Consider the following 26307-nt stretch of genomic DNA (forward strand, 5'->3'; position numbering starts at 1 on the left):
CAGGCACTGCTGCATCGCTTGTCTTGTCTTGGGAGCACAGATGGGGCAGTGGGGGCGGGGAGTGTCCCTGAGCCCTGGGAGAGCACGTTCTTTCCCACACTCTTTGTCCTGCACGGGTCTCTGGGCCAGTCCTGAGGGGCCCTGAGCAGGCAAGTGGAGAGGAGCTGAGCAGGGCCGCCCCGCCCCTGCCCAGCGGGAAAGCAGCCGCCAAGTCTGACAGGGCCAGAGGGACAGTCCCATGCTGGTGAGGCTCAGAAGGGACCTCCTGCTCTCAGCTTAGATGTGGGGTGGTAATCTGGGGCCGGCCAGGTGGCAGCAGATCAGAATGGATCCGGATCAGGATGGAGATGGGAATGAGGATCTCACTGCTGAGCCTCTAGGCGCCCAGCCAGCACAGCACAGAAGCGCCTCGGGTCTTGGGGCTCACGTGAGCTGTCTAGGAGCCCCTGAGATGGGTGTGGGAGGCACAGATCCACGCAGAGGACCAGAGAATCATCCCGACCACTGCTGGCACTTTCCAGGCCATTTCCTAGCTGACAACCACTCTGAATTATGTGACTGCCTCCTGCCACCTGCAGGTGAGAAGACCAGAGGGGACACAACAGGGGACCTCAAAGAGGAGATGGCTGGAGACACCCTCCATGCCAGTTAGAGGTGGGAGGGGGGGTGGTCAGGGACTGGGAGGGGAATCAAGCGTGCATCTGGTGGGTTCAGGACTCTGGAGAGGTCAGTTAGAAGTCATGGGAAAAAGTTATGGACCTGACGGCCAGGGTGTGAGCATAGGAGAAGGATTTTAGGGGACAGTCCTGAGGGATGTTTTCAGGGGGTGGAAGTGAAGTTGTGGTTGGGGAGGGTGAGGGTCGGGGTGGGGGGTTGTTGATTAGAGCGGGTGTGGAGGATGCCTGTGAAGATCCCAGAGGGGAAAGGCTCCTGCAAACCAGCCTTAGAGCCTCCAGTGAGTGTGCGTGCGGAGCCCTGCAGTGGGTGGGGCTGGGAGAGAGCCCAGTGTGTGCATGGGAAGGGGGGCTCTCCGGGGGGGGGAGGCTTGGGTGAGAGCCTGCATGGGCCCTGGTGTCAGCGAGAAGGCGTCCTGGTGCCCTGGAGGGTGACTTGGAGTGGCACCCGGGGGTCATCGTACATCTGATGATCCTGCCTGCGTCCGGCCCCCATAGCCCAGCCCCCTCCCACCCCCGGGACTAGGGCGCCAGGCACTGTGCCCCTGCTGCTCCAAAAGCATGAGGTTCTGTGCCTGCCCGTCTCTCTCCTGTCAACTCAGATTGCCTTTCCCCGGATGGCCTGGCCCAGGCTCCTGGACTGGACTGCTGGTGGTGGAAGTTGCTTGTGTGTTTGGTGGTATGTGGGGGTGGGGGTGGGGGTGCAGGGGAGGAAGGAGCCGTCCCCTCAGGTCAGGCCTGCAGACCTGGGCATGGTGGGGAGGTCTTCAAGAGGCAGGAGGGTAGGGCCTTGGGCCAAGGCAGTCTGATGGAGGAGGCACATGTTATTTGGAAGGCCTGAGGGCTCTGTACAGGTCAACTGGGGATCAGGGGAGACAGTGGACGACTTGAAGGGCTGGGACACAGGACAATGAATTTGGAGGCACCCCGAAGTCAGCCTGGGGCCAGGGCTGGGGCGGGATGGGGCTGGATCCGGTGCGGGGAGCCCCTCAAGAGGCCTTTGACAGAGGTGGGGGGACTTGTGAGGAGGACTCAGTCTGAAAATTCACGGAGGAGAAGGGCGCTTGCGCACTGGCTCCAGCGCCTCCAGCGAGTCTGTGTGCGCATGCCCGGCTAGGGTGGGGGCTGGGCGCGTGTGGGGTGAGTGCATCCAGGAGGGGTCACCTACGGGTGGGGTAGGTCCACCCGCGAGGCTCAGCCTGGGTCCAGGGTGTCAGCCAGAGGCGTCTGCGTGTCTGGAGGGTGACTTGGGGTTTGCAAGCTGTGCGTCTGCAGATGCATGTGTCCCCGGTCGTGTGCGCATGCGTGTCCATGTTCCCGGAGAGACCTGCAGGCCTGGGCATGTGCGTATCTGAGTTTCCCTGCAGTGTGTGTCTGCGGACGTGTGTGTGACGTTATTTCCTGGTGTCCTCGGGGTTCATTTCAAAATATGTGTTTTTTTTTAATGTGTGTGTTTGTGTATCCCTGTCTGTTCTGAGTGTGTGGATGTATTTCTGAACGTGTGTGTTTGTCGATGTGCCCAGAATCTCTATTTTAAAAAGATCGTAGTTTGGGTAATGGTGGGTTCTCTGTGTGGTCTGAGTGTGTGTGTGGAGTGCCTGAAGGGGTCTCTGTGTGTAGGTTGGGAGGTGTGGAGGAATGGCTGGTGGGTTGTAACTGTGTCTTTTTTCCCCCAGCAAAAATAAATTTTGTTCCCCCCCTCCCCATATTTTGAGGTGTAATTGATGAATAAGAATTGTACGTTTTAAAAGGTACAATGTTTTATATCGGTATATTTCTTTAAATGATAATCAATATCAAGTTAATTAGCACTTCCTTTATCTTAGCAGTTATGTTATTTTTTTCGTGCTTTGAATGCTTTACAGTGTGAGCTGCCTCTCTTTCAGCCTGAGGATCATTTTATGACTGATGACTCTGCAGGGCTTAGCCCCTACCACCAGCCCACCCCATGATCAGGAATCCAGGCCCCTGTGTCTCTGCTGCTCTGAAGTATGAAGTTCTGTGATCCTCTGATCTTCCTTTCAACTGTCATAGACCTTTTCCTGTAAGTCCTGGCTGAGACTCAGGGGCTGTAGTACATGGGGCAGAGGCACCAGGCAGAGAGCTGACATCTGAGGCCAGGTGAAGCCCCTACCCAGAGGAACAATGATGCAGGGTAGCTGTGATCCAGGAGAGGAGGTGGAGTGAGATGCTTCCTGACTCTCATCCACTAATAATGGTAAAATTGTAGCCAGTACACAAACTGTCTATAGTGGGGTCAGACATTATTTAATCACTTGTTATGTGTTGGGGTTCAGGATAACATACCCTGAATATGACACCTTGGCGTATTGAACCTCAAGGAGTTTGAGAAAAACACCAGAAATAAGGTCACTCTGACATCCTCCACCTTCTTTCTTGAAACAGGTTATAAAACTCTCATGTGAAAGTTTCCCTCCTTAAACCAGGAGGAAAGGGACATCTTTATGTCTGAAGAAAAAGAGAATGAGAAGAATTCTAACAAACAGGACTTGCTACAGTTTCCTACAATCCCTCATACTCTTTAACCGGTCAGATTCCTCCTGGAGTGTCCACTCTTCATCAAACCTAGCATAAAATGCGTCTTTCTCATTTTCTCAGGAAGGCTCTCATGTCACAGAAAACTTACATTGAACTGGTGAACTTTTCTCCTGTTAATTGTCAGACCCAGCTGGGATCCTAAGAGGGTTGAGGAAAACTTTTTAATCATATGTAATCCTTACATTTAATAACTTAGTATCCTTCCTCCCACCCCCCACCCCACCCTTGCCCTCACAGAGGGGTAAACTGAAGCTCAGACAGTTTGCATAATTCTGGAATCGTTGGTTTCCAGATAAGACACACAGGGGAACACTTCTGGGGGATCCCCCACATGGGGAATTTGTGTGTTCTGACTTTGTGGGTTTTACTCTGCCAGGATGTGGTTATGTGTATCTTACGTTTCCTTCTAGGAGTTTTATAGTTTTGATTTTACACTTAGGTCTGTGATCCATTTTGAGTTATTTTTTGTGAAGGGAATAAGGTCAGTGTCTAGGTTCATTTTTGTGTGTGTGTATGGATATCTGTTCCAGCACCGTTTGTGGAAAAGGCTGTCTTTTCTCTGTTGCTCTGCCTTTGCTCCTTTGTTAAAGATCACATTTATGTGAGTCTGTGTCTGTGCTCTCTGTTCTGTTCCATTGATGGCTTGGTCTATTGTTTCATCAGTACACACTATCTTGATTACTTTAGCTTTAGAGTGTTGACCTTAAAAAATAAAACAGTTCATTTACCATCTGAAAAGGTCTTTCATAATTGGGAAGAGCAGAGAATAGCAGTTCGGGCCAAGCAAGCTGCTGCAAAAAGCATAGCCTAGTCCGACAGACAAAGGAGAGGAACTTCTTTTTATGGAGAAGGAGGAAGTTGGGAGGGGTTGTTCTGAATGAAAGTCCGTTGGATAAAAAGCAGGGGTTCAGGGTGGTGATGGTTTGTCACTGGCTGAGTTGCAGGGGTGGTCAGTATCTTGTGGGAGATGCAGTGTCCATCTTTCCCTGTGGGGGCCTGGAATTGATGATTCTTCCCTGTGCCGCATTCTTCTCATGGAGTGTGTAATCCACAATTCTTGATTTAGAGTGAGAGCTCCCCCTTCTGGTCTGCTAACTTCATTTTAGTGAGGTTTCCCTTTATTAAATTTTCTCACAAGTAACTCTTGAAAGTCCAGTAGTGTCAAGTGCTCAAGTCCTTAGACACTGTTTTTCTCTTTCAATATCGTATTGGCCATTCTGGGTCTTTTTGCCTCTCCTGTAAACTTGAGAGTCAGTTTCTTGATATCCACAGAATCAGTGAGGGTTCCAAAATAATCCCAGACTCCTCAGTTCAGGGGTCCTTGGTTCCTCTGGGCCTGTGCTCCCATATCTGTGAGATGCAGCCTGGCCATTCTGGGCCTTTCTGGGCAAGGTGGGGCTCGGTCTCAGCCTTGGTTCATCCAGGGCTTCCTTCTGTCACCTGAGCTGAGCCCCTGGACAGACACGCTCACAAAGGGTAGTGGGGGTCTAAGATGCAAAAGTGTTGATGGAAGGCAACTTAGAAACCTTTCTCAAAATGACACATACATGGGGTGCCTGGCTGGCTGACTCAGTCGGTGCAGCGTGCAACTCTTGATCTTGGGGTTGTGAGTTGAGCCCTATGTTGGGTATAGAAATTACTTAAAAATAAAATCTTAGAAAAATAAGAGACATGTACATGTTTTGCTTCAGCAACCCCATGTTAGGGAATTTATCTTACCTGTAGATTTACACACCAGCACAATTGTTGAAGGTCAAGAGTATGCCCTCAACACTAGTCGCAGGAGAAAGTACTGAAAACTCAACTGTGAGGAACTAGTTAAATAACTGAAGTCAAAACCATACAAGATCACCCAAACAGCTATTCAAAAACAGTGAGGGGCACCTGGGTGGCCCAGTCGGTTAAGTGTCCATCTGACTTCAGCTCAGATCATGATCTCGCAGTTCGTGAGTTTGAGCCCTGCGTCAGGCTCTGTGCTGACAGTTCGGAGCCTGGAGCCTGCTTCGGATTCTGTGTCTACCTCTCTGTGTCCCTCACCAGCTCGTGTTCTGTCTCTCTCTGTCTTGAAAATAAATAAACATTAAAAAATTAAAAACCAAAACCAGTGAGCAATCTCTCTTTGTACTGATATGAAAAGCTCTGCAAGACATACTGGTAAGTGAAAAGAAATAAGGGCACAGAACAATGGGTAAAGTGTGCCATCTTTTGTCTAAAAAAGGGAGGAAATGGGGCGCCTGGGTGGCGCAGTCGGTTGGGCGTCCGACTTCAGCCAGGTCACGATCTCGCGGTCCGTGGGTTCGAGCCCCGCGTCGGGCTCTGGGCTGATGGCTCAGAGCCTGGAGCCTGTTTCCGATTCTGTGTCTCCCTCTCTCTCTGCCCCTCCCCCGTTCATGCTCTGTCTCTCTCTGTCCCAAAAAAATAGATAAACGTTGAAAAAAAAAAAATTTAATAAAAAAAAAAAAAAAAAAGGGAGGAAATGAGAGTACGAGTACTTACACAAACCTAAAAATATGTCTTATATTTACAAAAATGTATAATTATGTATAATAGTGAACCTATGTATTATAACAATATAGATTATATAGTTACATATTTCCATTACATATCATTTTACATATGTAAATAATTTATATTATACAAGAAATATTTGTGCTATATAATATTTAATTTTTATATATTTATAAAAATATTTCATATTTTAAAATACATTCATTAATATTATTGATACATGCATATGTACAGGAATATATACTCTAGTACAGATATATGTATGATCACACATATAGATATATATATGGTCATATGTGCTTATATGCATGTGTGGAAGATATGTATATACACACACACACCATGCATAAAGAAATGTGGAAGGACACAAACTAATCGCAGTGGTTACCACATGTTTCATGGGCACAAAAAATTGGTGGGTGGTGTGATGAAGTTTTGGGGTGATGGTGGGGGGTTGGGAGCTGACAGCCAAGAAAGAATTCTTGAAGACGTCTCTGGTGCAAAAAGGTGATTTTATTAACGCACTGGGACAGGACCCATGGGCAGGAAGAGCTGCACTGGGGGTGTGAGGGGTAACTCATTATATATCCTCAGGTTGGGAGGGGGTTAGGGATAGTGTTGTCTCTAAGGAATTTTGGAAGCAAGGTTTCCAGGACCTTGAGGGGCTAGCTACTGTTAGGAAAACACCATTTATTACCCTTTAGGAAAACCGCAGTCATGGGACCCTTTGGATATATATCAGCGGCCATAGTATGATTGCCCACATATATCTCAGGGGAGTTGAGACAAAGGAAGTTTCCAAAGGAATTTTTTTTTTATGTGAAAGTAGACTTACAGGATCCTGGGGCACCTGTGTGGGTTAGTTGGTTAGGAGGTCAACTCTTGATTTCAGCTCAGGTCATGATCTCCGTTCATGAGTTGGAACCCCGCATGGGGCTCTGTGCTGACAGTGCAGAGCCTGCTTGGGATTCTCTCCCTCTCTCCCTTCCCTCCTGTCTCTGCATCTCAAAATAAATGAATAAACTTTAAAAATAAAAAATAAAATAAAATAAAATAAGTAGACTTGCAGGATCCTGTGGGGTTGGGGTGGGGGTGTCAGAATAACGTTAAGCCAAGATTCTCTTTGGTCCCTAGCAAAGTGTCATCATCGAGGCAGCTGAGCTCCTAGAGGGAGGCCACTGTGCCAGTTTCAAGGACTTGTCTATGGGCTGTAGGCAGTAAGGGAATTTAATTTTTCATTTGCCTTAGTTTTCCATAGCACCACGGCAAGCACTTAAATCCCTTTCCCCTGTTCTTGGGCAGCCAGGAATGTCCAAGGAATATCACACATATCCCACTTTGGGGGGTGGGGGTGCTGCTGGCCTGTACTCTGCCCTCACCTTGCCCCACAATCCCTCATCATGGGGCACACACTGGGAGGGGAGGAAGACATTTCACCTCATACTGTTGGTTTACCTAAAAATCTGCAAACCATATATTAACGAACCAAAAAGCCAAGGAAAGCACCTTAAGTACTCAGGCGACCCTGGTGCCACTTCCTTCTTCCCCTTCCCCCATCTCTGTCATGTGTGTCCTCGCGCGCCCCCCAGCGGAACGAGCGAGGAGCGGCCTGGATTTTGAGGTGCTGCTCCGCAGGCCCCACAGAGCGCACGCGCAGACGCTGCAGGGCGCATGCGCCGCAGCGTAGGCGCCAAATCTGAGCGCGAGCTGTTCAGTCAGTCAGGCGAGGCTCCAGGCAGGCAAGGTGAGCGTGAGCGGGCGTCGGGGTCAGCGTGTGAGTGGCGCGCGGGCAGCCCGGGACGGGACAGGGAGGGGGACATGATTGGCGGAGACGCGAGGGCGGGGAGCGGGCACCCGAGGGCGCCAGAAGCCCCGGGGCTGGTGGCGCAGGCCTCCCTGAGGTGCGACGCCACAGTGGGACTGAACCCGCGCCCAGCGCAGCTGTGCCTGGGGAGGAGGAAGTGAGGTGAGTGGAGCCTCCGTGTAGGGTGACGGGAAGTAGCCCTCGTGGGGAAGGGGCCTGGGTGGGACATGGGGGTCTGAGGAGACCAGGGAGCTGAGGGACACCGCTGCACTGGCGTGGCCTCTCCTCTCTGCGCATTTGTGACCTCAGTTGTCTGGCCTCTGGTTACTGCCCTTCTAGCCCTCAGGCTAAAGTCCTCCCTCAGCCTGCCGGCCCCACTCCCATTCACAGACCCCGCCCCTCCAGACCTCGACACGCCCCTCCCGGCCCAGACCCCAGCGCCCTCCCCCACCAGACCCCAGGACATGCCCCTCCAGCCCAGGGCCCGCCCCAGCCACAGGTCCTTCCATGCCCGACCTCAGGCCCCACCCCCTGGCTGAAACCCCGCCCCCACTCAAGGCTCCGCCCCAAACAACAGGACACACCCCCTCTCGGGCCAGGCCCCGCCCATAGGCCTCAAGACACGCCCCTCCCGGCCCCCCCGCCCCCTTCACCCCCCCCTCCCCCCACTCCTTCCCGGCCTCGATCCATTCCAGGCCCTAGCCCCCAACTCTGACTTTCCTCTCCGGGATCAGGGCCATGTCTCTCTGCTCTCAGACCCAGGGCGGGTCTGAAGACAGGGCATCTGCTCCCCCTCCCTCAGCTCTACGCTCCTCCCTCTCAGTGCTCCCCTCTACCTCAGTTCCACCAGTCCTGTCTGTCTCTCCTCCTTGCCCTGGTCATGCCCCTCTTTTCCCAGCCCGTGACTCCCCCGCCTCACATCTGCTCCTTCTCTTTATCTTGTCCCACTCCGTCCTCGGCTCTGCCCTGCTCCCTGCCTGCCTTGATTTACTCCCTTTCTCCTGCCTCGGTGCCTCTCTTCCATTCGTTCCCTTCAGTCCTTGCTTTCTCCTCCCACCAAGACCCCTGCCCACCCGAGATCTCTCCGGACACTCAGCCCTGCTTCTCGGAAAGCTCTTCCCCACTCTGAAATCAAGAGACTCCTTTTTTTTTTTTTTTTTAAGTATTTTTAATATGTTAAATACTGACTTTTTTTTAGCCCCCCCCCCTTTTAAAAAATATTTAACACCTTAGCTGCTTTTGTCACTATTTTTAACATGATTTCCCTCATGTTTCCCGGAGTGCAATTATGAATTATTTAGAAAATAATGAAAATAAGAGGGGTGACATCCCTAAATGTTGATGTATAACCCAAATTAACAGCTTTCAGTAGTCAAGAAGAAGGAAAATATTTTTAATATTTTTCTTTTTTTTTTTTTTTATTTTTTTTCAATGTTTATTTATTTTTGGGACAGAGAGAGACAGAGCATGAACGGGGGAGGGGCAGAGAGAGAGGGAGACACAGAATCGGAAACAGGCTCCAGGCTCTGAGCCATCAGCCCAGAGCCCGACGCGGGGCTCGAACTCACGGACCGCGAGATCGTGACCTGGCTGAAGTCGGACGCTTAACCGACTGCGCCACCCAGGCGCCCCAAGAAGGAAAATAAATTATACATTTTTTTCAAGAGGTTCCCAAACTCCCCCAAACAAATGAACAAACAAAAAATGATAAAACTCTAAAAAAGGAGTAAGAAAATAATGAAAATAAATAAAAATACATGAGAAAACAAAAATAATAGCCTTGGAACTAGCAGGTGGTACTTGGGGTGAAAAAGAGAAAGTGGCAATAAAGAACAAACAATAGAAATTTAAAAACCTAGGAATAAAGCAGCATCACTGATTAGTAAAGGATAAAGTTGCATACTTAAGGGATTTAATATTCTGAGAATACTATGTGCAATCATGTATTAGTATACTTCAGTTTCAAGCAAATGGATGGTTTTTCTGAAAAAGGATGTTTTTAAACTTGGGTTCAAAAAGTGGAAAGCCCAAATAGACCAATGGCCATGGAAAAGAACTGAAATAAGTTGTGAAACAATTGATTGACATTAGAGAGCTTTCTGTGCAGATGATTATAGTGGTATTAAGAGTTAAAAAATAAAGGTTGAGTAAAAGAGTGTTGGGAAGAAATAGAAGGTGCCAAAACTATGAAGTAATTGTTTAGAACTTGGATGGTATGGATGTAGGAATAAGATAAGGCTGAAATCCAAAATATAAAAATTTAAGGGAAGGAGAGTTAAGAATTTATGAAGAATGGAGGGATGCTGAAGGTGCCCTCTGAGGAGGCAGGCCCATGAGCTTTCTTTCAGTACTTGAGACCTGGAGGCCTTGACCTTTCAAGGTCATAGTTTCCCTTTGTGGGCCAGGAGGAAGAATTGTTACACCCTACTCGCCTTGAACCTGGCTCGTATAGGGAGGCAGGCTAGGCTGGTGTGATCCCACACTCATTTCTAGTAATCCTTTCTTAGGGTCCTTCCCTGGGCTGCACACCTGGAAGTTCAATTCAGGGTGGAACATCACACATCTCAAGAAGGAAGGGGGACAGGGGCGCCTGGGTGGCTCAGTTCATTAAGCATCTGATTCTTGGTTCCAGCTCAGGTTGTGATCTCCTGGTTCTTGGGTTCAAGCCCCCTGTTGGGCTCTTTGGGGACAGCAGGGAGCCTGCTTGGGATTCTCTCTCCCTGTCCTCCCCCCTGCTTATGCATGCGCACGCGCCCTCTCTGCCCCTCTCAAAATAAATAAATAAATAAATAAATAAATAAACATTTTTTTAAAAAAGCAAGAAGGAGGATAGCGAATTTTTATTTGTAGTGGCAGGAAAATTTTTAGGAAAAAAAAAATACTTTTCATACTTTACTCCAGACTGGATTTTGACCAAAGAATTAACATGAAATGTTTAATTGTCTCCTGTAAAACACTTACTATTGTCTGATTCTTTTCAACGAGAACATCCTGGAAGGTGTGTTGTGATAGCTCCTTGTGGTTTTGATTCCTGTTTCTCTGATGACTAATGCAGTTGAGCCCCATTTCGTGTCTGTTTGGCCATTTAGCTATCTTGCACAATACCTGCTTATATCTTTTAACTTTTTTTGCTCTTATTTGCCTTTTTCTAACTGATTTAATATTTTGCAAATGAATCCAGTTGTTTGTAGGGTATACATATCATAAGGCTGATTCATGGGGCGCCTGGGTGGATCAGTTGGTTAAGCGTCTGGCTTCGGCTCAGGTCACGATCTCATGGTTTGTAAGTTCGAGCTCCATGTTGGGCTCTGTGCTGACAGCTCAGAGCCTGGAGCCTGCTTTGGATTTTGTGTCCCCCCCCTCTCTGCCCCTCCCATGCTCATGCTCTGTCTCTCTCATTCTCTCAATAATAAATAAATGTTTAAAACAATTTAGAAAGGCTGTTTCCTTATTTTGTATAATATACAGTCATTTATTTTTGAAGTGAAGTTCTTCTGTGGATCAAATTAATACAGTTCATTGTGTTTTGAGGTTCAAGTCTCTTTTCCCTTCAGTGCCATTTCTGAGATATTTCTAGCCTGTGCCCATGAATTTTGTAGACCTGGGGAAGGGACTGAAGTAACATCATATCTGGAGATGTGCAAATTTCTGTAAATGTGTAGTTAGGCATTTGTGTGAAATGTGGTAACTCCTTTTGCTTCAAATCACCTCTACCCCACTGTCCAGTCCCAACTGTGCAGGCCATTTGTGAGTCTGTCTACATGATTTCTGCAGGTCCTGGGTTTCCGTATCCTGTTTTCATCTGCTACAATTCCACCCACCATCTTCCACACCAGTGTGTTCTGTAGCAGCCTGCCTTTTAGAGTATCTCCATCCTATGAAGGGCCAAGCTGTAAAGATGGTGCACGTGACAGACGTTTTGGCTATCTTGAAGAATCCCCAGCTCTTCCACCTACATGATCAAGAAGAGAATCCAGAAACCATCCCCATAAGAAGTCCAGGGGCTCTGAAAGCTTCTCATCAAACGCTTAGGCATTTTCAGTATCTTCCAGTGACTGGGTCTCACCCGGCTGTGAGCCAAATCCAGGAGCTCTGCCGGCAATGGCTGCAGCCCGAGACCCACACCAAGCAGCAGATGATGGAACGACTGGTGCTGGAACAGTTTCTGAGCACCCTACCGGAGGAGGTGCAGACCTGGGTGAGGTCAAAACAGCCTAAGAACAGCAAGGAGGCAGGAGCCCTGGTGGCCGGCTTGATCCAAGCATGTGGGGAGAAAGGTGAGAGAGGAAGGAAGCAACTGCCATTTCCACTTATTGAACATCCCCTGTGTGCATGGCATGTAAAAGGAGCTGAATAACAACTTGTCAGGGGCGCCTGGGCAGCTCAGTCAGTTAAGTGTCTGACTCCTGGCTTCAGCTCAGGTCATGATCTCACAGTTCATGGGTTCAAGCCCCACATTGGGCTCTGCACTAATGTTGTGGAGACTGCTTGGGTTTCTCTCTCTCCTCTCTCCCTCGCTCTCTCTCTGCCCCTTCCCTACTTATGTGCGTACTCTCTAGCAAAATACATTTAAAAATTTGTCAAAAGAATAAGTGAATGAATTTTATAATCCAGTCTAATCTGCCTCATAGGAGATGGAAGAAATTTGGGGCTTGGCTTTTGCTTTTAATATTTACTATTTCTTGGGGTGCCTGGGTGGCTCAGGCGGTTAAGTGTTGGACTTCACCTCAGGTCATGATCTCGTGGTTTATGAGTTCGAGCCCCACGTCAGGCTCTGTGCTGACAGCTGGGAGCCTGGAGCCTGCTTCAGATTCTGTGTCTCCTTCTCTCTCTGTCCCTCTCCCACTTGTGCTCTGTCTCTCTCTATCAAAAATAAATAAATGTAAAAAAATTTTTTAATATTTACTATTTCTCTGAGAGTATACCTTCTCTCCAGCTTTGTTGTCCCCTGCTCCATTTATTATCCAGCCTAAACTTTAGTACCAACACAAAACAAAACAATACACACAACCAGAAAAATGAGGGTATAAAATGTGAGATAAACAAGGCCTGGAAGTTTAACCTCTACCAAAATGTGGGCTCTTGGAAACTCAAGTTACCAGATTGGGATTTTAATAATGAAAGAAGGGTATTTTAATAGTGAAAGAAAAAAGTCATTTATTCCTCATAGTCCTTTGAACAAAAATGATACTAACTAAAAACAAAGTATTGTTTAGGAGCATTATATAGAGAGAGGGGGAGAGATAGAGGCACACAAAGGAACAAAAAATATGAATATAAGACTACAGTTACCTCTGGAGAAAAGGCTGGGTTGTGGACAGGAAAAAGCACACGAGTAGGTGTAAGTTATTGGGAATGTTCTAGATTGGGGGTTGGGTAGTGAATTCACAGGCATTAATTATACTTGTAAATGAATACATTTAAAATAAGTAGGGTCACGCGTGGTTTAGTATGGATATCGTGAATTAAGGATCGTTACTAACCCAATTCTGTGCACCTTCATCCCTTGAAAGAATTTGGAAGATGGTAGTAGTGAACACGTTGGATACTTCCAATGTACTACATCCTAGGTGTTTTATACATAACTAATTTATTTACTTCTCTTAATAGCTCTTGAAATAGTTATTACCTTATTTTGTACAGGAGACAGAGGCACAAAGAGGTTGCATAACTTGCCCACAATTGTACCCGGCAGTCAGGATTCCTATCCCGCAGCTGGCTGCAGCATCTATACTCCAACCATGGTGTTATACTGCCTCCGGTGGACATAGGGGATATTGCCCCAGAAGTTAAAAAGTTGGCCAAAGGGCCAGAGCTATTAACAAATGGAGCTCGAAATCAGGGAAAAGGAAAGAAAGCTCCCTAGGATATGTGGAAGAAACAACAGATTGATGAAAGGTGCACTTGGGAAGAGACTACAGGCAGGGCAGGCCTTCAAGGTGCAGGTTTCTGTGGGGAATGTGGTGGCCGTCTTCTAGATCAGTGAATGAAAAAGATGTAGGAAAAGCTTGAAGAGCTGCCACTTTAACATGCTTTGTGTGTGTGTTGTACATGTAATGCTTAATCCTTATAAGATCCCTTCCGAGCATAGGTATTATTATTTCCATCTTACAGTTGAGAAACTGAACAGTGAGGCTGGGAACCACTGGTAAACAGGGAACTTGCACTTTATGTGGAAGGCAGTGGGGAGTCATTGAAGGATTTAGAGCTGGGAAACGCCCAGAGCTCTTTTTTGGAACTTGCTATATTGAGAGGAGGAAAGATTTCTCTGGTTTTTCTCTTACAGGAAGTCCAGGACTGCTGCTGTCTTCCATGGCAGGGGCGGGGTTGATGTGGGGTGGCAAGCCACTCTCTGTGTCTGTGGGTGCTGCCAGACTGAACTCAGTTCCGTGGTCATTCCTTTCTCCCTTCAAGGTTTCCCTGCTCAGGACTTTGTCCTTGCCGAAAAGAGGAACACCAAAAAACAAAAGAAGGACACAGAGATGTCTGAAAACCCCTTATCTGCTGGACCCCAGGTGAGTCAGTCTTTCTTCTGACTTCGTTCTCCAAATGGGGATCTCACCTTCCTGATTTCCAGACCTTCCCTTTCCAGTTAAACCACATTCTCACTTTCTGTAAGTCTTTATATAAGTATCACCTAAGTGAGCCTTTCCCTGGCTACCCTGTTTAAAATTTGTTCCTGACTATATTCTTCTCTGCTTTATTTTTCTCTGTTGTTCTTAATCACCATCCCAGATACATTTGACATTTTCCCTCTTTTTCTGTTTCTTGCATTAATTGTTTTGTTTGTTTGTTTTCTTAGTATTCCAGTTTATGCCCAGTGTTGGCTTATTCAAAACAACCCTCATGTGGTTTGCACTGTTATGCTCCTTTATATTTGAAACGAATGGCAGTTAATATAGGGACATAGTACTGTTGAGAGGTTTTATTTTTTTCAAAAATACTCTCCTTAATGTTCATGTTAAATCATATTTTGAAACCTAAATGATAATTAATGGAATTAATGAATTTATGAATTCATAAATAATGAAATTAATGAAATCAATACACTGCGTTTCCTTTAGAACCAGAAAAAAGCCTCATGGGGGTTGGCGATTAGGAAGAAATAGTCTAAAAAGATTCCTTGAGAGGAGAGACAAGGAAAAAAAGTTTGAGAAACACTGCTCTAGAAGATCTGCTCCTGTGAGTGGCCCTCTGTCCCTACAGTGTCCATCTAAGGAGCAGCTGTGCTCAGCTTCAGTGGGTGGTGCCATGTGAGAATGTGGGCTCAGGTCTCTGGTCTTCCGACTTCTGGTTTTAAAACTCCAGTTAATAATATTAAATCTACAATTTTTTTGCTGTTGGCAGTTAATATGAATTTTAAATATTTAAAATAATAAAAAATCATAATAAAAGCCAGATAAACCCCTCTGTAGTTGCTGGGCAGCCAGTACATGACTTCTAGTTTAAATCAGTTGTTCATTGATCTGCATAATGTTTTCCTGAAAACACAAGAGATGTGTATTAATAAAGTGTGTATCATATTCTCATGTAGTCTTCTAGTATGCACTTTTTAACCTTAGGTTATCAAGATGGTTGTGTGTAACTGTGGTTAATTGGTTTGCATTGCTGGAATATTATTCCATTCTGTGACTCTACCATTTCTTCTACTCTAAACGGACATTTGGGTTGTTTCCAGGTTTTGGATGTTACAAACAGCACTATTAAGAATATCTGTCTCCAAATACACATGAACAAATATACCTAGGAATAGAATTTCTGGGTCCAGAGTAGTTTACCAATTTACATTTCCTTTAGCATCTAGCAAGAGGTCCCATGGGTCCACATACTAGATAACATTTGGTATTGTCAGACTTACTACATTTTGTCAGTTGCATGGATATAAATGGTACTTTGTTGTTTTTATTTGCATTTCTCTGTTAATATGATTGAATATCTATGAGCTCTTTGGGTTTTACAGATGAGTCACGGAGGCTTCAGTACCCACACTCACAAAGACGATAAGAACCGGAGCCAGGACTTAAACTTAAGTCTCTGATTCCTGAGGCTGAGGTCTACTGCTCAGCTTCCAGTTACTCATATTCATTATTTGTTTATTAGGTGGCTTAAAAGGATCTTCTTCCTCCAATCCAAACTTGTAGTAGTTAGCAGCAGGAACTGTCTTAGAAATTTTCCCTCTTTCCTTGTACTTCAGGACAGAAGGGTACTTTACTAAGTCCCTACACCCTCTGGATTACAACACTTGGGTTAGAAGCTTTCTGCCGGTCTGAATGCTTTATGTTCAGTCCTCTCTCATCAGACTCCTCTCCCCCCTTAGGATAATCTCTGGATGTTGATCATTTAGAATTGTTTCTGGTATTTTAGGAGTTGGTGACTTTCCAGGATGTGGCTGTGGACTTCAGCCTGGAGGAACTGACCTACCTTAGTGCTGCTCAGAGGAATCTCTACCGGGAGGTGATGCTGGAGAATTACAGGAACCTGGTCTCCTTAGGTAAGGCCGTCTTCTCCATGGAACTTGGTTTCTGTCTGATAAGGCAGTGGTTCTCACCTCTTTCCTCTCCTCACGTCAGGAACGTCTGTAACGGTGATTCACCATGTCTGAATCTCAACCCAGACCAGAGACAGTATTTTAATATCAAATTCAGTTACTCATCATAGAGGTAACATTGAGTACTTAATATGTGTTATCAGGCACTAGTCTAAGCACTGCACTTGTCCTAACTCCTTTATTCCTCATATTAGTTCCGTGAGGGGGAGATATATTTCTTGTTATTTTTATTATTACTGGCACTTTACATATGAGGAAACTGTCTTGGGAAAGTTAAATTACTTGTCTAAAACCACACAGCTACTAAGTGGCTGACTGGGGTGTGACCCTAAGCGGTTCAGCCCCAGGATCTGTTCCCTGAAATTAAATGGCTGTACTGCCAGACAGGGGTTTGCTTCATCAGGTCTTGGTGCAGTAGAAGGCTCATGGTGATTTAAAAAAAATTTTTTTTAATGTTTATTTATTTTCGAGAGACAGAGAGATAGAGCATGAGCCAGGGAGGGGCACAGAGAGAGAGGGAAACACAGAATCTGAAGCAGACTCCAGGCTCTGAGCTGTCAGCACAGAGCCTGATGCAGGGCTCAAACCCATGAACTGTGAGATCATGACCTGAGCTGAAGTCAGACACTTTGACTGAGCCACCCAGGCGACCCACGTTGTGATGTTTTTTGAATGTGCGAAGGAATCAATGAAACTTTCCGGAGCTCCAAAGGCTTCTGCTGGACTTAAACTTTTAGAGTCAGAGATTCCCAGTCTCTCTTCACATCCAGAGGCAAGGTGGTTTGCCTCTCCTGACAGGCTACATGTTTTTGTTGCCAGTGCCAGGATTCTCATTTTAGTGGCTTTTTGGGGGGCCCTGAGGTCTCCTGAAACACACAATCAAAACCAAACAGCATTCCACTGGCAGCAAGTTGGTGCTCTGGTCCTTGTGAAGTCAGAGACCTGGGGGGTGGGGCAGGGGTTGGGGGTGCCTTATCTCAAACCTGGCACAAAAGTGTGTAATGTGAACCGTGACTTTTATTGGTCACAAAGAAGGCAAAAAAGAGTGCCTTTTCCAATGTAACTCTTCTCTCAGTTACCATATTTGTGACTTAAAATAGAGAGAATAAATCAGTTTTACCTCTTTAGCCCTCATGCGGTGACCCAGAGGCATTTCTGTCTTGTGATGCTTTGACCTCTTGCGTCACTGAAGGTTTGGGGTTAGTTGAGATCTTACATATCACCCAGGATGTTGTCTTCCTAAGTGTGGGGTGGGTATGGTGGGTTAGACCCAAGGGTATTTTGGGTAGTAAATCTTGTTGGTCTCCCATCTGAGTAAAGAGAAAGCAGACCTGAGGCCCTAAGCCTTAGACTGGCAGCACTCAGTAGCGTTCATTTCTGGTGGAGCTATTGCTCTACTACCTTAAGGGTTTTTTCTTTTTTTGCAAATAACAGTGGTTTCTGTTTTAACATTGATATTAAGCTTCCACTTAAATTAAGTGTATTTAATGGGGCGCCTGGGTGGCGCAGTCGGTTAAGCGTCCGACTTCAGCCAGGTCACGATCTCGCGGTCCATGAGTTCGAGCCCCGCGTCAGGCTCTGGGCTGATGGCTCAGAGCCTGGAGCCTGTTTCCGATTCTGTCTCCCTCTCTCTCTGCCCCTCCCCCGTTCATGCTCTGTCTCTCTCTGTCCCAAAAATAAATAAACGTTGAAAAAAAAGTTTAAAAAAATAAATAAATTAATTAAGTGTATTTAAGTTAAAAAAAAAAAGAGGTAATCTAAAGAGGAGTATTAAGGGGCATCTGGGTGGCTCCATCAGTTAAGTGTCCGACTCGATTTCGGCTCAGGTCATGATCTCACAGATCATGAGATCGAGCGCCACATCAGGCTGTGTGCTGCTTGGGATTCTCTCTCCTTTCTCTACCCCTCCCCCTGTGCACTTGTGCACACATGCTCTCTTTCTCTCAAAATAAGTAAATAAATAAACATTTTTTAAAAAGAAAGAAAAGTATTAAACACTAAACACTACTATAAATGGCACACAGATAGGGCCGAAATGGGAGGGTCAGTAGTAAATTTGTCAGCGTGCCAGGTTGCGGTATAGGTAATGGATGAGGATTCCTGTTCTTGTGGATGTTATTAATGCCAGTGCCGTGAGACAGACAGTAAGCAAGGAAATAACGAGGTGGTGTCTTCGTTCGTTTGGTCTGCTGTAATAGAACACCACAGAATGGCTGGCTTCTGAACAACAGATCTTTGTTTCTCACAGTCCTGGAGTCTGGAAGTTCAAGATCGGGGGGCCAGCACAGTCAGGTGAGGGCTCTCTTCTAGGTCACAGGCTTCTTGATTGCTCCTCACTTGGTGGAAAGGGCTAGGGAATCTCTCTGAAGCCTCTCTTTATAGGGTTACTAATCCCATCCGTGGGGACTCCACCCTCATGACTGAAGGACCCTGCAAAGGCCCACCTCCTATCACCACCACACTGGGCATTAGGATTTCCACATATGAATTTTACAGGGACAGGAACATCCAGACCATGGCAGGTGGTATGCAAATGACTTAAGTTTGGGAAATACAGAAGTAGGGGAAAAGGAGCATTTCACGACCAAGGGAATGAAGGTATCACAGGAGGAAGAGAACCACATGTCGTTTACTTTTTGAGCAGCTATGACATCAGATCCCCCAGGCTGAAGTAGAGGGCCCAGCACACTGTCCTCAGGTTTTATTCTAAAGCAGAGTTTTTTAGCCGTGGCACAGCTGACATGTGGGCCAGATCGTTGCTTGCTGTGGAGGAATGTCCTGGGCATTTAAGATGTTTAGTGGCCTCCCTAGCCCCTGTACTAGATATCAATAGCCTTTCTTCCTCTCTGAACTTGTGACAGCCAAAAATGCTCCAGACAATGCCACCTGTCCCTTGGGCCCTGATCAATCTTTAGAAATGGGCTTCATTTTTCTTTCTTGTGCATTTGCATCTTCCTTATTATCGCAGAGTCTTTAGAGCCTAGGCTGGGAATTGCTGTGGGTCAGGGAAGAATCCCCCAGTTATGAGTCTCCTTCTTCAACAGGGTACCAGTTCTCTAAACCCGACATTATCTCACAGCTGGAAGAGGAGGAGTCACATGTAATGGAGGAAGACAGCGATACAGAGATGCATCCCGGTGAGTAGAGAGCAGAGAGCCCATGGAAACCGGAATCGTGGGAAGACAGGCTGGGGGCTGGGAGCTGTGGTCAGAGGGCATTCCTCAGGGTCTGCTCAGGCCAGGGAGGGGGCTGGTAGGCGCGCTTGACTCAGGGCTCTTGAGGCTTCACCCCCTGTGGGCACTTAGTACCTCCTTTCGTCTTCTCTTCTTGCTGACTGAGCTCTTCTCCTGCCTGGTTCCAGGGACGCCGTTTCCCTTTTCTCTAGTGTTCCAACCCCTGCACTTTTTCACGCCCTTGCCTCTGCAGCTAGAAGTCCCAGGTCTTTCCTTTTTAACTCAGACAAGAGAAAACCTTGGCATGACACCACTCTTCCTTCCACTTGCTTCCTATGTTCCCTCATGCCAGGTCTTCAGATTTGACACGCAGAGGCTCCCCTCCCCTTCCCTCCTTTACCCCCACAATCTCGTTTCCATCCCCCCACCTTTGCCAACACACACACACACACACACACACACACACACTCTCTGTCTTTCCCTCTCCCTCTCTCACACTGTGTTCTACCAACATCGTTATGACTTCAGGCCAAGAACCTTCTAGACTTTACCTTTTCCAACTCTGTGGCTACAATATGATAACATTTGCCATCTTTATGAAATCCTTTCCTTCTCTGAGTTGGGTCACTGTGTATCAGCCAGGATCGTTGTTGTCCTTCAGTGCCTCTCAATAGAAAACCACACCAACACTGTATAAGCTGGAAGGGGGATTATTAGCTTACAGTACCGCTCATGTGGACCTCAGGGATCATTGGAAATGGGGGCTCAGTGATGTTATCAAAGGCCTACTTTCATTTCCTCTTGTCACTCTGCCAACAAATCCTAGATCTTCTATCTTCTTTCCATGCAAGGAGAGAGAGAAAGAGAGACAGACAGAGAGAGACAGAGAAAGAAAGAGAAAGAGAAAGCAGGTGAGTCCGAGAAGCATTGTCATGAGTGAGGAAGCTTCAGTGTTCCATTTGGGTCCTGTCCCACCCCTGAACCAGTAGCTGTGCCCAGTCTAGTGCTGATCAGTGCAGCCCTCCCTGCCTTGTCCTGTATGGGCAGAGAAGTGAATGCCCCAATAAAATTCAAGGATCTACCGTGGGGACTCTTCTACCTGCCTCTGTGTTGCCTTCAGTGTCTTCTTTAGTCTGTTCATTCACTCTTTGACTCACTCGGTCATTCCACACATATTTACTGAGCCTCTGTGGTGGGCCACCCCTGTCCTAGGTTCTGTGGATACAGTAACAAATCCCTTCCCCCATGGAGCTTGCCTTCTAATGGGGGTGATGGTTGATACCCAGGCAAATAATAGAGTCTGAGTGTAAAGCAGACAGTGACAAATGGGAGGCTGCTGAAGCCAGGACCGTCAGGAAAGAACTCACTGAGGAATATTTGAACAAGACGGAGGGGGAGCCACATAGAAATATTGAGGGAGAATGTTACAGGTAGGGGGAATAGCAAATTCAGAGGCCCCAAGGTTGGAATGAGCTTGGGTGTTCCAGAAACAGGAAGAAAAGCAATATGGTCTGAGTAAGGTGGAGGGGACAGGAGATGAGGTTGAGGAGACAGACAGAGGATTTGAGCCATGGAATGAGGTGTTATTATTGACACTATAGAATTGTGTTGTCTGATGTAGTGGCCGCTAGACACATGTAGTTGAATTTACACCAATTAAAAGTACATAAATTTAAATTCACTCACACCAGCCGCATTTCAAGTGTTCATTACCAATGTGTGGCTAGTGGCTACATATCACACAGCAAAAATATAGATGATTTACCTCATTTCAGGGCATTCCACTGGGCAGCACTGTTCTAGAAAGATCGCTCTGGTGATTCTGTGGAAAATGGGCTTTAGGAAGAGCAGCAGAGAAACCAGTTGGGAGTCTGCTCTTGCAGGCTAAAGCTCGTGGAGGCCGGTGCTGGCATTGTAGAGGACAGGTTTGGGGGACTCTGTGAGGAGAGCTGGCAGAACAGCTATCTCAGTCCTCCATGTTTGAGTCAGCTCCTCAAAGACCATTTCCCGAAACATCTAATCCACTGTGATGGGTCTGGTTATCCCCATCCTGATGCGTGCCTGATCGTAGTCTGGCTCTGCTATCTCATCTGTCCTCTGCTCACACACCGTGATGTCTGCCAGGATGCCACCTTTGATTTCCTTGGCTTCAGTTTCTTTCCCACCCAGGGGGTTGCCTTTGTATAAAGCATAAAGTTTTGACTACTACTACTCTCAGAAGAAAATCCAAACTTTTAGCAAAACATTTAAATCCCTGTCAATCTGCGGGAGACCAGTTCTTTTTGTTCCCTTTCTTCGGTTTCTACAATGTGTCTCTGTGAGGAAAGAATAGAGGAAATTTTACATTTCTTTTAGATGGGGAAAAAAGACCTAAAACCAAAGATCTAACTCCAGAGCAAAGCCTGCCTGTGGAAAAGCCATCCTTGGGGGTGGGAATGGAGGATTTACAGGTAGGTAACTTCTTCAGTGTCCACAAAGGAGAGTCTTCTCCTGATGGTCCAACAGACTTGTGCCAGGTCGACCAGGAGAAACTTTCAAGTTCTATAAAGATGAGTGAGCCGGAGACCCCCGCTCAGGAAAGAGGCCGTGACAGTGATGGTTTTGAAAGAAGCTCAGATCTCACTAAACAGTCAGAAGGTCCTCCAGGAAAGGACCCCCAGCAATGTGCTACTCCTGGAATTGTCACCAGCCCCCAGCCAGTGGTTGATGAGCCTTTGCTCCAAGAGAACAGAGACAACAGATGTAGATTTTGCGAAAGAACTTTTATCACCCAAAGAGCTCGTGAGAGACATGAGCAGTTGCATGCTGGGAAGAAACCCTTTGAATGTAAACGATGTGGAGAAGCCTTCCACCTCATGCCACACCTCACCGGACGTCAGAGGACTCATTCCAGTGAGAAGTCTCGTGGATGCAGTAAAGGTGGAAAGTCTTTCACCCGGCACACAAACACCTGTGGCCATGTAAGAATTCAGGGTCAGGAAGACTACTTCGAATGTTTCCAGTGTGGCAGAGCCTTTATCCAGGATGTGCATCTTTTCCAACATCTCAAAGCCCACGAGGCAGCCAAAGCTCTTCCCTCTAGGTTGCCCTGCACTAAGACGTATTTCATTCGCTATCAGCGGAAACATGACTATGTTGGAGAGAGAGCCTGTCAGTGTTGTGACTGTGGCAAAGCCTTCAGCAGGACTTCACACCTCATTCAGCACTATCGAATTCACGCCCAAGAGAGGCCTTACCAGTGTAAGCTGTGCGGGAAATGTTTCAGCCGACCCTCCTACCTCACTCAACATTATCAGCTCCATTCTCAAGAGAAAGCTGATGAGTGCAATTCCCACTGAAAACCTCTAGTCAGAGAACATTCTCAACATCGTTGGCTTCATTCTGGAGAGAGACCCTCTGAATGTGAGAAGGCCTTCTGCCATCCCTCACAATTTCATCATGATGTGATTTTTAAAATGGCGAATAGTTGCAAGGGTATACAACAGTCTTTCTGCAAAAGAAGATTCAGCACGTGTGTCAGTAGTCACACAGATGAAAATCCTTACAAAGAATATCTTTGTTGCATAGGAAATAAGCTAATAGATTTTGCCTTTCTTTGGTGGTATTCGTGGAATGGAAAAACTTCGTTTTAAAAAAATTTAAATCCAAGTTAGTTAACATATAGTGTAGTCTGGTTTTCAGAAATAGAATTTAGTGATTGTCACTTACATATAACACCCAGTGCTCATCTCAACAAGTGCCCTCCTTAATGCTCATCACCCATTTAGCCCATCCCCTCACCCAACACCCCGCCAGCAACCCTCAGGTTGTTCTGTGTATTTAAGAGTCTCTTATGGTTTGCCTCCCTCCCTGTTTTCATCTTATTGGAAAAACCTTCATTTTGACACCGTGACAAAAAATTTGTGACTGGCAGTTGGGCTCCAGGCAGGCAATCTATTGCCAAGTTTTTCTAGAAGTGTTTACATACAGTAACTTCACCACGTGGGATGCGTCAACCCAGAGCATGGTTAAAAAAGATTTTCAAGCTGTGCTTATAGTGATTCAGCCACAAAGCTGATGTAATTGGTATTTACACAGTACATCATAATTTACAAAACATTGCCATGTATATTATTTTATTTGATATTTTAAGGAATGCTGCAGTGTACCTAGTGAGCACATCTGTTGTGTTTTTATAGGTAAAGCAAACTTGAAAGTCCCAAGTTGTCAGTTGTGACCTAGGTTGTAAGGGATGAAGTAGGAACTAAACCCAGGTTCTGTGGGGTTTTTTTTTTGAGATTTCATGAGACATTTATTTCATATTTTGATGTTCAACCCAGGCTTTCTTTATTCCTGCCATATCCTCTCAGAAAACAGGTACAGTAGGATACCGAGTTCAGCCACCTTCCTCTTGAGCAGTCCCGGCACTGTTTCATGTGAAATCAGAGGAAGACACTCACAGTATTAGAGGTTCAGAAAGCTTTCTTAGGGTGAAGTTTTGATAGCCATTTCTCTCAGGATTTAGGATTAGATGATGACTTTTTGAGACGCTAACTTGTGAAAGTATATTTTTGCTAAACACTTCCTTGTAATTGTTCTTATAGATCATAAAACCATTACTGATCAAGTAGAGTTTTTTGGTAGTTTCCTATAGTTGTCTAAGGGGTTGTGCTTTCTTATTTCCCTTCTTCTCCCTTTAAACAAATCTTGTTTGAGAGCTTTCTTGGGCTCTGGCACTGGTAGCATGCCGACTTCACCTAAAATCCTAATGCAATGCAGAACACACTTCCTTTTAAAGGTATGAGCCCTGAATTGCACTAAAAATCTCTTTAATACCATATTGCTATAATGATAAAGGCTCTCCATCACTGCCTTGCCTGCTGGTCACATACAAAGACACATGGTAACCAGCTGGACCTGGAGTCCCAGAAACTGACTCCTTGCCTGGAGGGGGGGTTGTTGCTGTTGTTACTCGCTGCCCAGCTTTTTCTCTTCCAGCCATTTTGAGGCTGGTTTACAATAGGCGGCTCCAAGGTCATGAAATTAAAAACAAACAGGACTCATCAGAACTTGATGAGCCAAATGAGCGTTAGCTGCACACCCCCCCTTCTTCATTTCCAAAGTTCTTGATGAAACAGACCTCATGGGCTGGCCCTATTTTCTAATCACAGTCCCCTCTTCAACACACCATAAACTGATTAATGATCTTGTCACCACTACCATAAGGGGAAAAGATGTCGATGCATCTCGTTCGTCATGGTGATGGTAATTAGCCTTGATGCCTTGATTTAAAATGGCGTGCGCTGGGTTTTCCTATTGTAAAGTTGCTATTGATTTCCCTTTGTAGTTAATAAATTTCTCGCCGGAGAAACTTTGAGACCATGCAAGCACAGATCTTCCTCGACTTACAATGAGATTTTCTCCTGATAAAACCTGGCATACATTGAAAATATCGTAAGCCAAAAATTAATTTAATGTGCCTAATCTACTGAACATCATAGTTTAGCATAGCCCACCTTAAATGTGCTCAGAAAACTTATGTTAGCCTACAGCTGGGCAAAATTATCTAATCCGAAGCCTATTTTATGATTAAGTGTTGAATATCTCATGTTGTTTACCGAATACTGTACTGAAAGTGAAAACCAGAATGACTGCATGGGTACATAATGTTTGTGTGCTGGTGGTTTACTCTGGTTGCGAGGCTGACAGGGAGCTGGGGCTTGCTGTCACTGCACAGTATCATAAGTGAGTATTGTACCACATACGATTGCCTGGGAAAAGATCCAAATTCAAAATCTGAAGTATGGTTTCAAGCGAATGCATGTTGCTTTTGCACCATTGTAAAGTCAGACAGTCATAAGTTGAGCCATCATAAGTCGGGGGCCATCTGTATCCAGCTTCTCCTCAAACTTTAAGTCACTAAAGTTTAGCATCTAGCAAGCGGATCTTGCCTACAGCCATTGTTACTCTGTGCATTATTACTCTACTGTCACTGCAATAGCAATGGTGAATTTTTATTTCTCTCCTTCCTTCTACACGTAGTAATTAGAATTCTCCTGTGAGGAAGAGTTGCCTTCTCTATTTATTTACTCAGTAATTTTTTTTTTTTTTTAATTTTTTTTTTCAACGTTTATTTTATTTTTGCGACAGAGAGAGACAGAGCATGAACGGGGGAGGGGCAGAGAGAGAAGGAGACACAGAATTGGAAACAGGCTCCAGGCTCTGAGCCATCAGCCCAGAGCCTGATGCGGGGCTCGAACTCCCGGACCGCGAGATCGTGACCTGGCTGAAGTCGGACGCTCAACCGACTGCGCCACCCAGGCGCCCCTCAGTAATTTTTTTTATAGCAGTATGGATTCATGGATATTTACTTTGTCTTATGGGTTGTAATTTAGTACTATTGGTATTCATTTGTTCAGATTCTTTCGGCTTTGGCTGTATGGCATTGGCCAGCTTCCAGCCCTGTCATGTTGGCTCCTCGACCTTTTCAGCAAGCTCCCATTCTTTTCTGAACACTTCTAACTTGTTACACCCTCCTTAATCTCTCTCCCTTCACTTCCAAGTAAACCCTGCTGTAACTTCTTGATGGCTTCTCTCTCCTGTCCTGTGAAATCTGCTTCTTTCCCCAAGGCTATCAGTTTGTTCAGGCTCTTATCAATCTCAGTCATTTCACTTCTCCCTTCACCATTTTTGCAAAATCTGCATTATATCAGGATTGTGATTCACTTAATACATTTCTTTCAATTGTCTCATCCCTGTTTTTTGAAACTTTAATATACTACTTTAAAAGGAAAACATTAAGTCACCTCAAACAAAGGGTTTTACCCAGGCCAGAATCAGATTTCCCTGGTTGTTGCTAAGATGTCTTTTTACAGTTGGCCTATTTGAATCAGATCCAAACATGGTCCACAAATTGCATTTGGTTGTCTGATCTCGAGTCTTAATCTACAGCAGTCTCCTCTTTTTAATTTTGCCTAAGTTTATTTTTTTTAAGTTAAAAAAAATTTATATTATTATTATTTTTTAAAATTTATTTATTCTGAGAGAGGGAGAGAGCACATG

At 45.9% G+C, this 26307-nt stretch overlaps 1 protein-coding gene across 3 annotated transcripts in view; it reads left to right on the forward strand.

Moving 5' to 3' along the window:
• Positions 1-65: 65 nt before the first annotated feature.
• Positions 66-26307, forward strand: part of LOC121023476 (zinc finger protein 215-like) — a 68915-nt gene continuing 42673 nt past the window's right edge. For all 3 annotated transcript variants that reach the window (XM_040465415.1, XM_040465417.1, XM_040465416.1), the window contains exons 1-6: positions 66-578; positions 2561-2718; positions 11320-11822; positions 13960-14060; positions 15910-16036; positions 19138-19230. In XM_040465415.1, the coding sequence (XP_040321349.1) occupies positions 2666-2718; positions 11320-11822; positions 13960-14060; positions 15910-16036; positions 19138-19230 (877 nt within the window). In that variant the 5' untranslated portion in view covers positions 66-578; positions 2561-2665. The remainder of the gene's footprint in view (positions 579-2560; positions 2719-11319; positions 11823-13959; positions 14061-15909; positions 16037-19137; positions 19231-26307) is intronic.

The sequence above is a fragment of the Herpailurus yagouaroundi genome, unplaced genomic scaffold (assembly GCF_014898765.1).
Source record: "Herpailurus yagouaroundi ecotype Mexico unplaced genomic scaffold, PumYag 557, whole genome shotgun sequence".
Classification (NCBI taxonomy): Eukaryota; Metazoa; Chordata; class Mammalia; order Carnivora; family Felidae; genus Herpailurus; species Herpailurus yagouaroundi.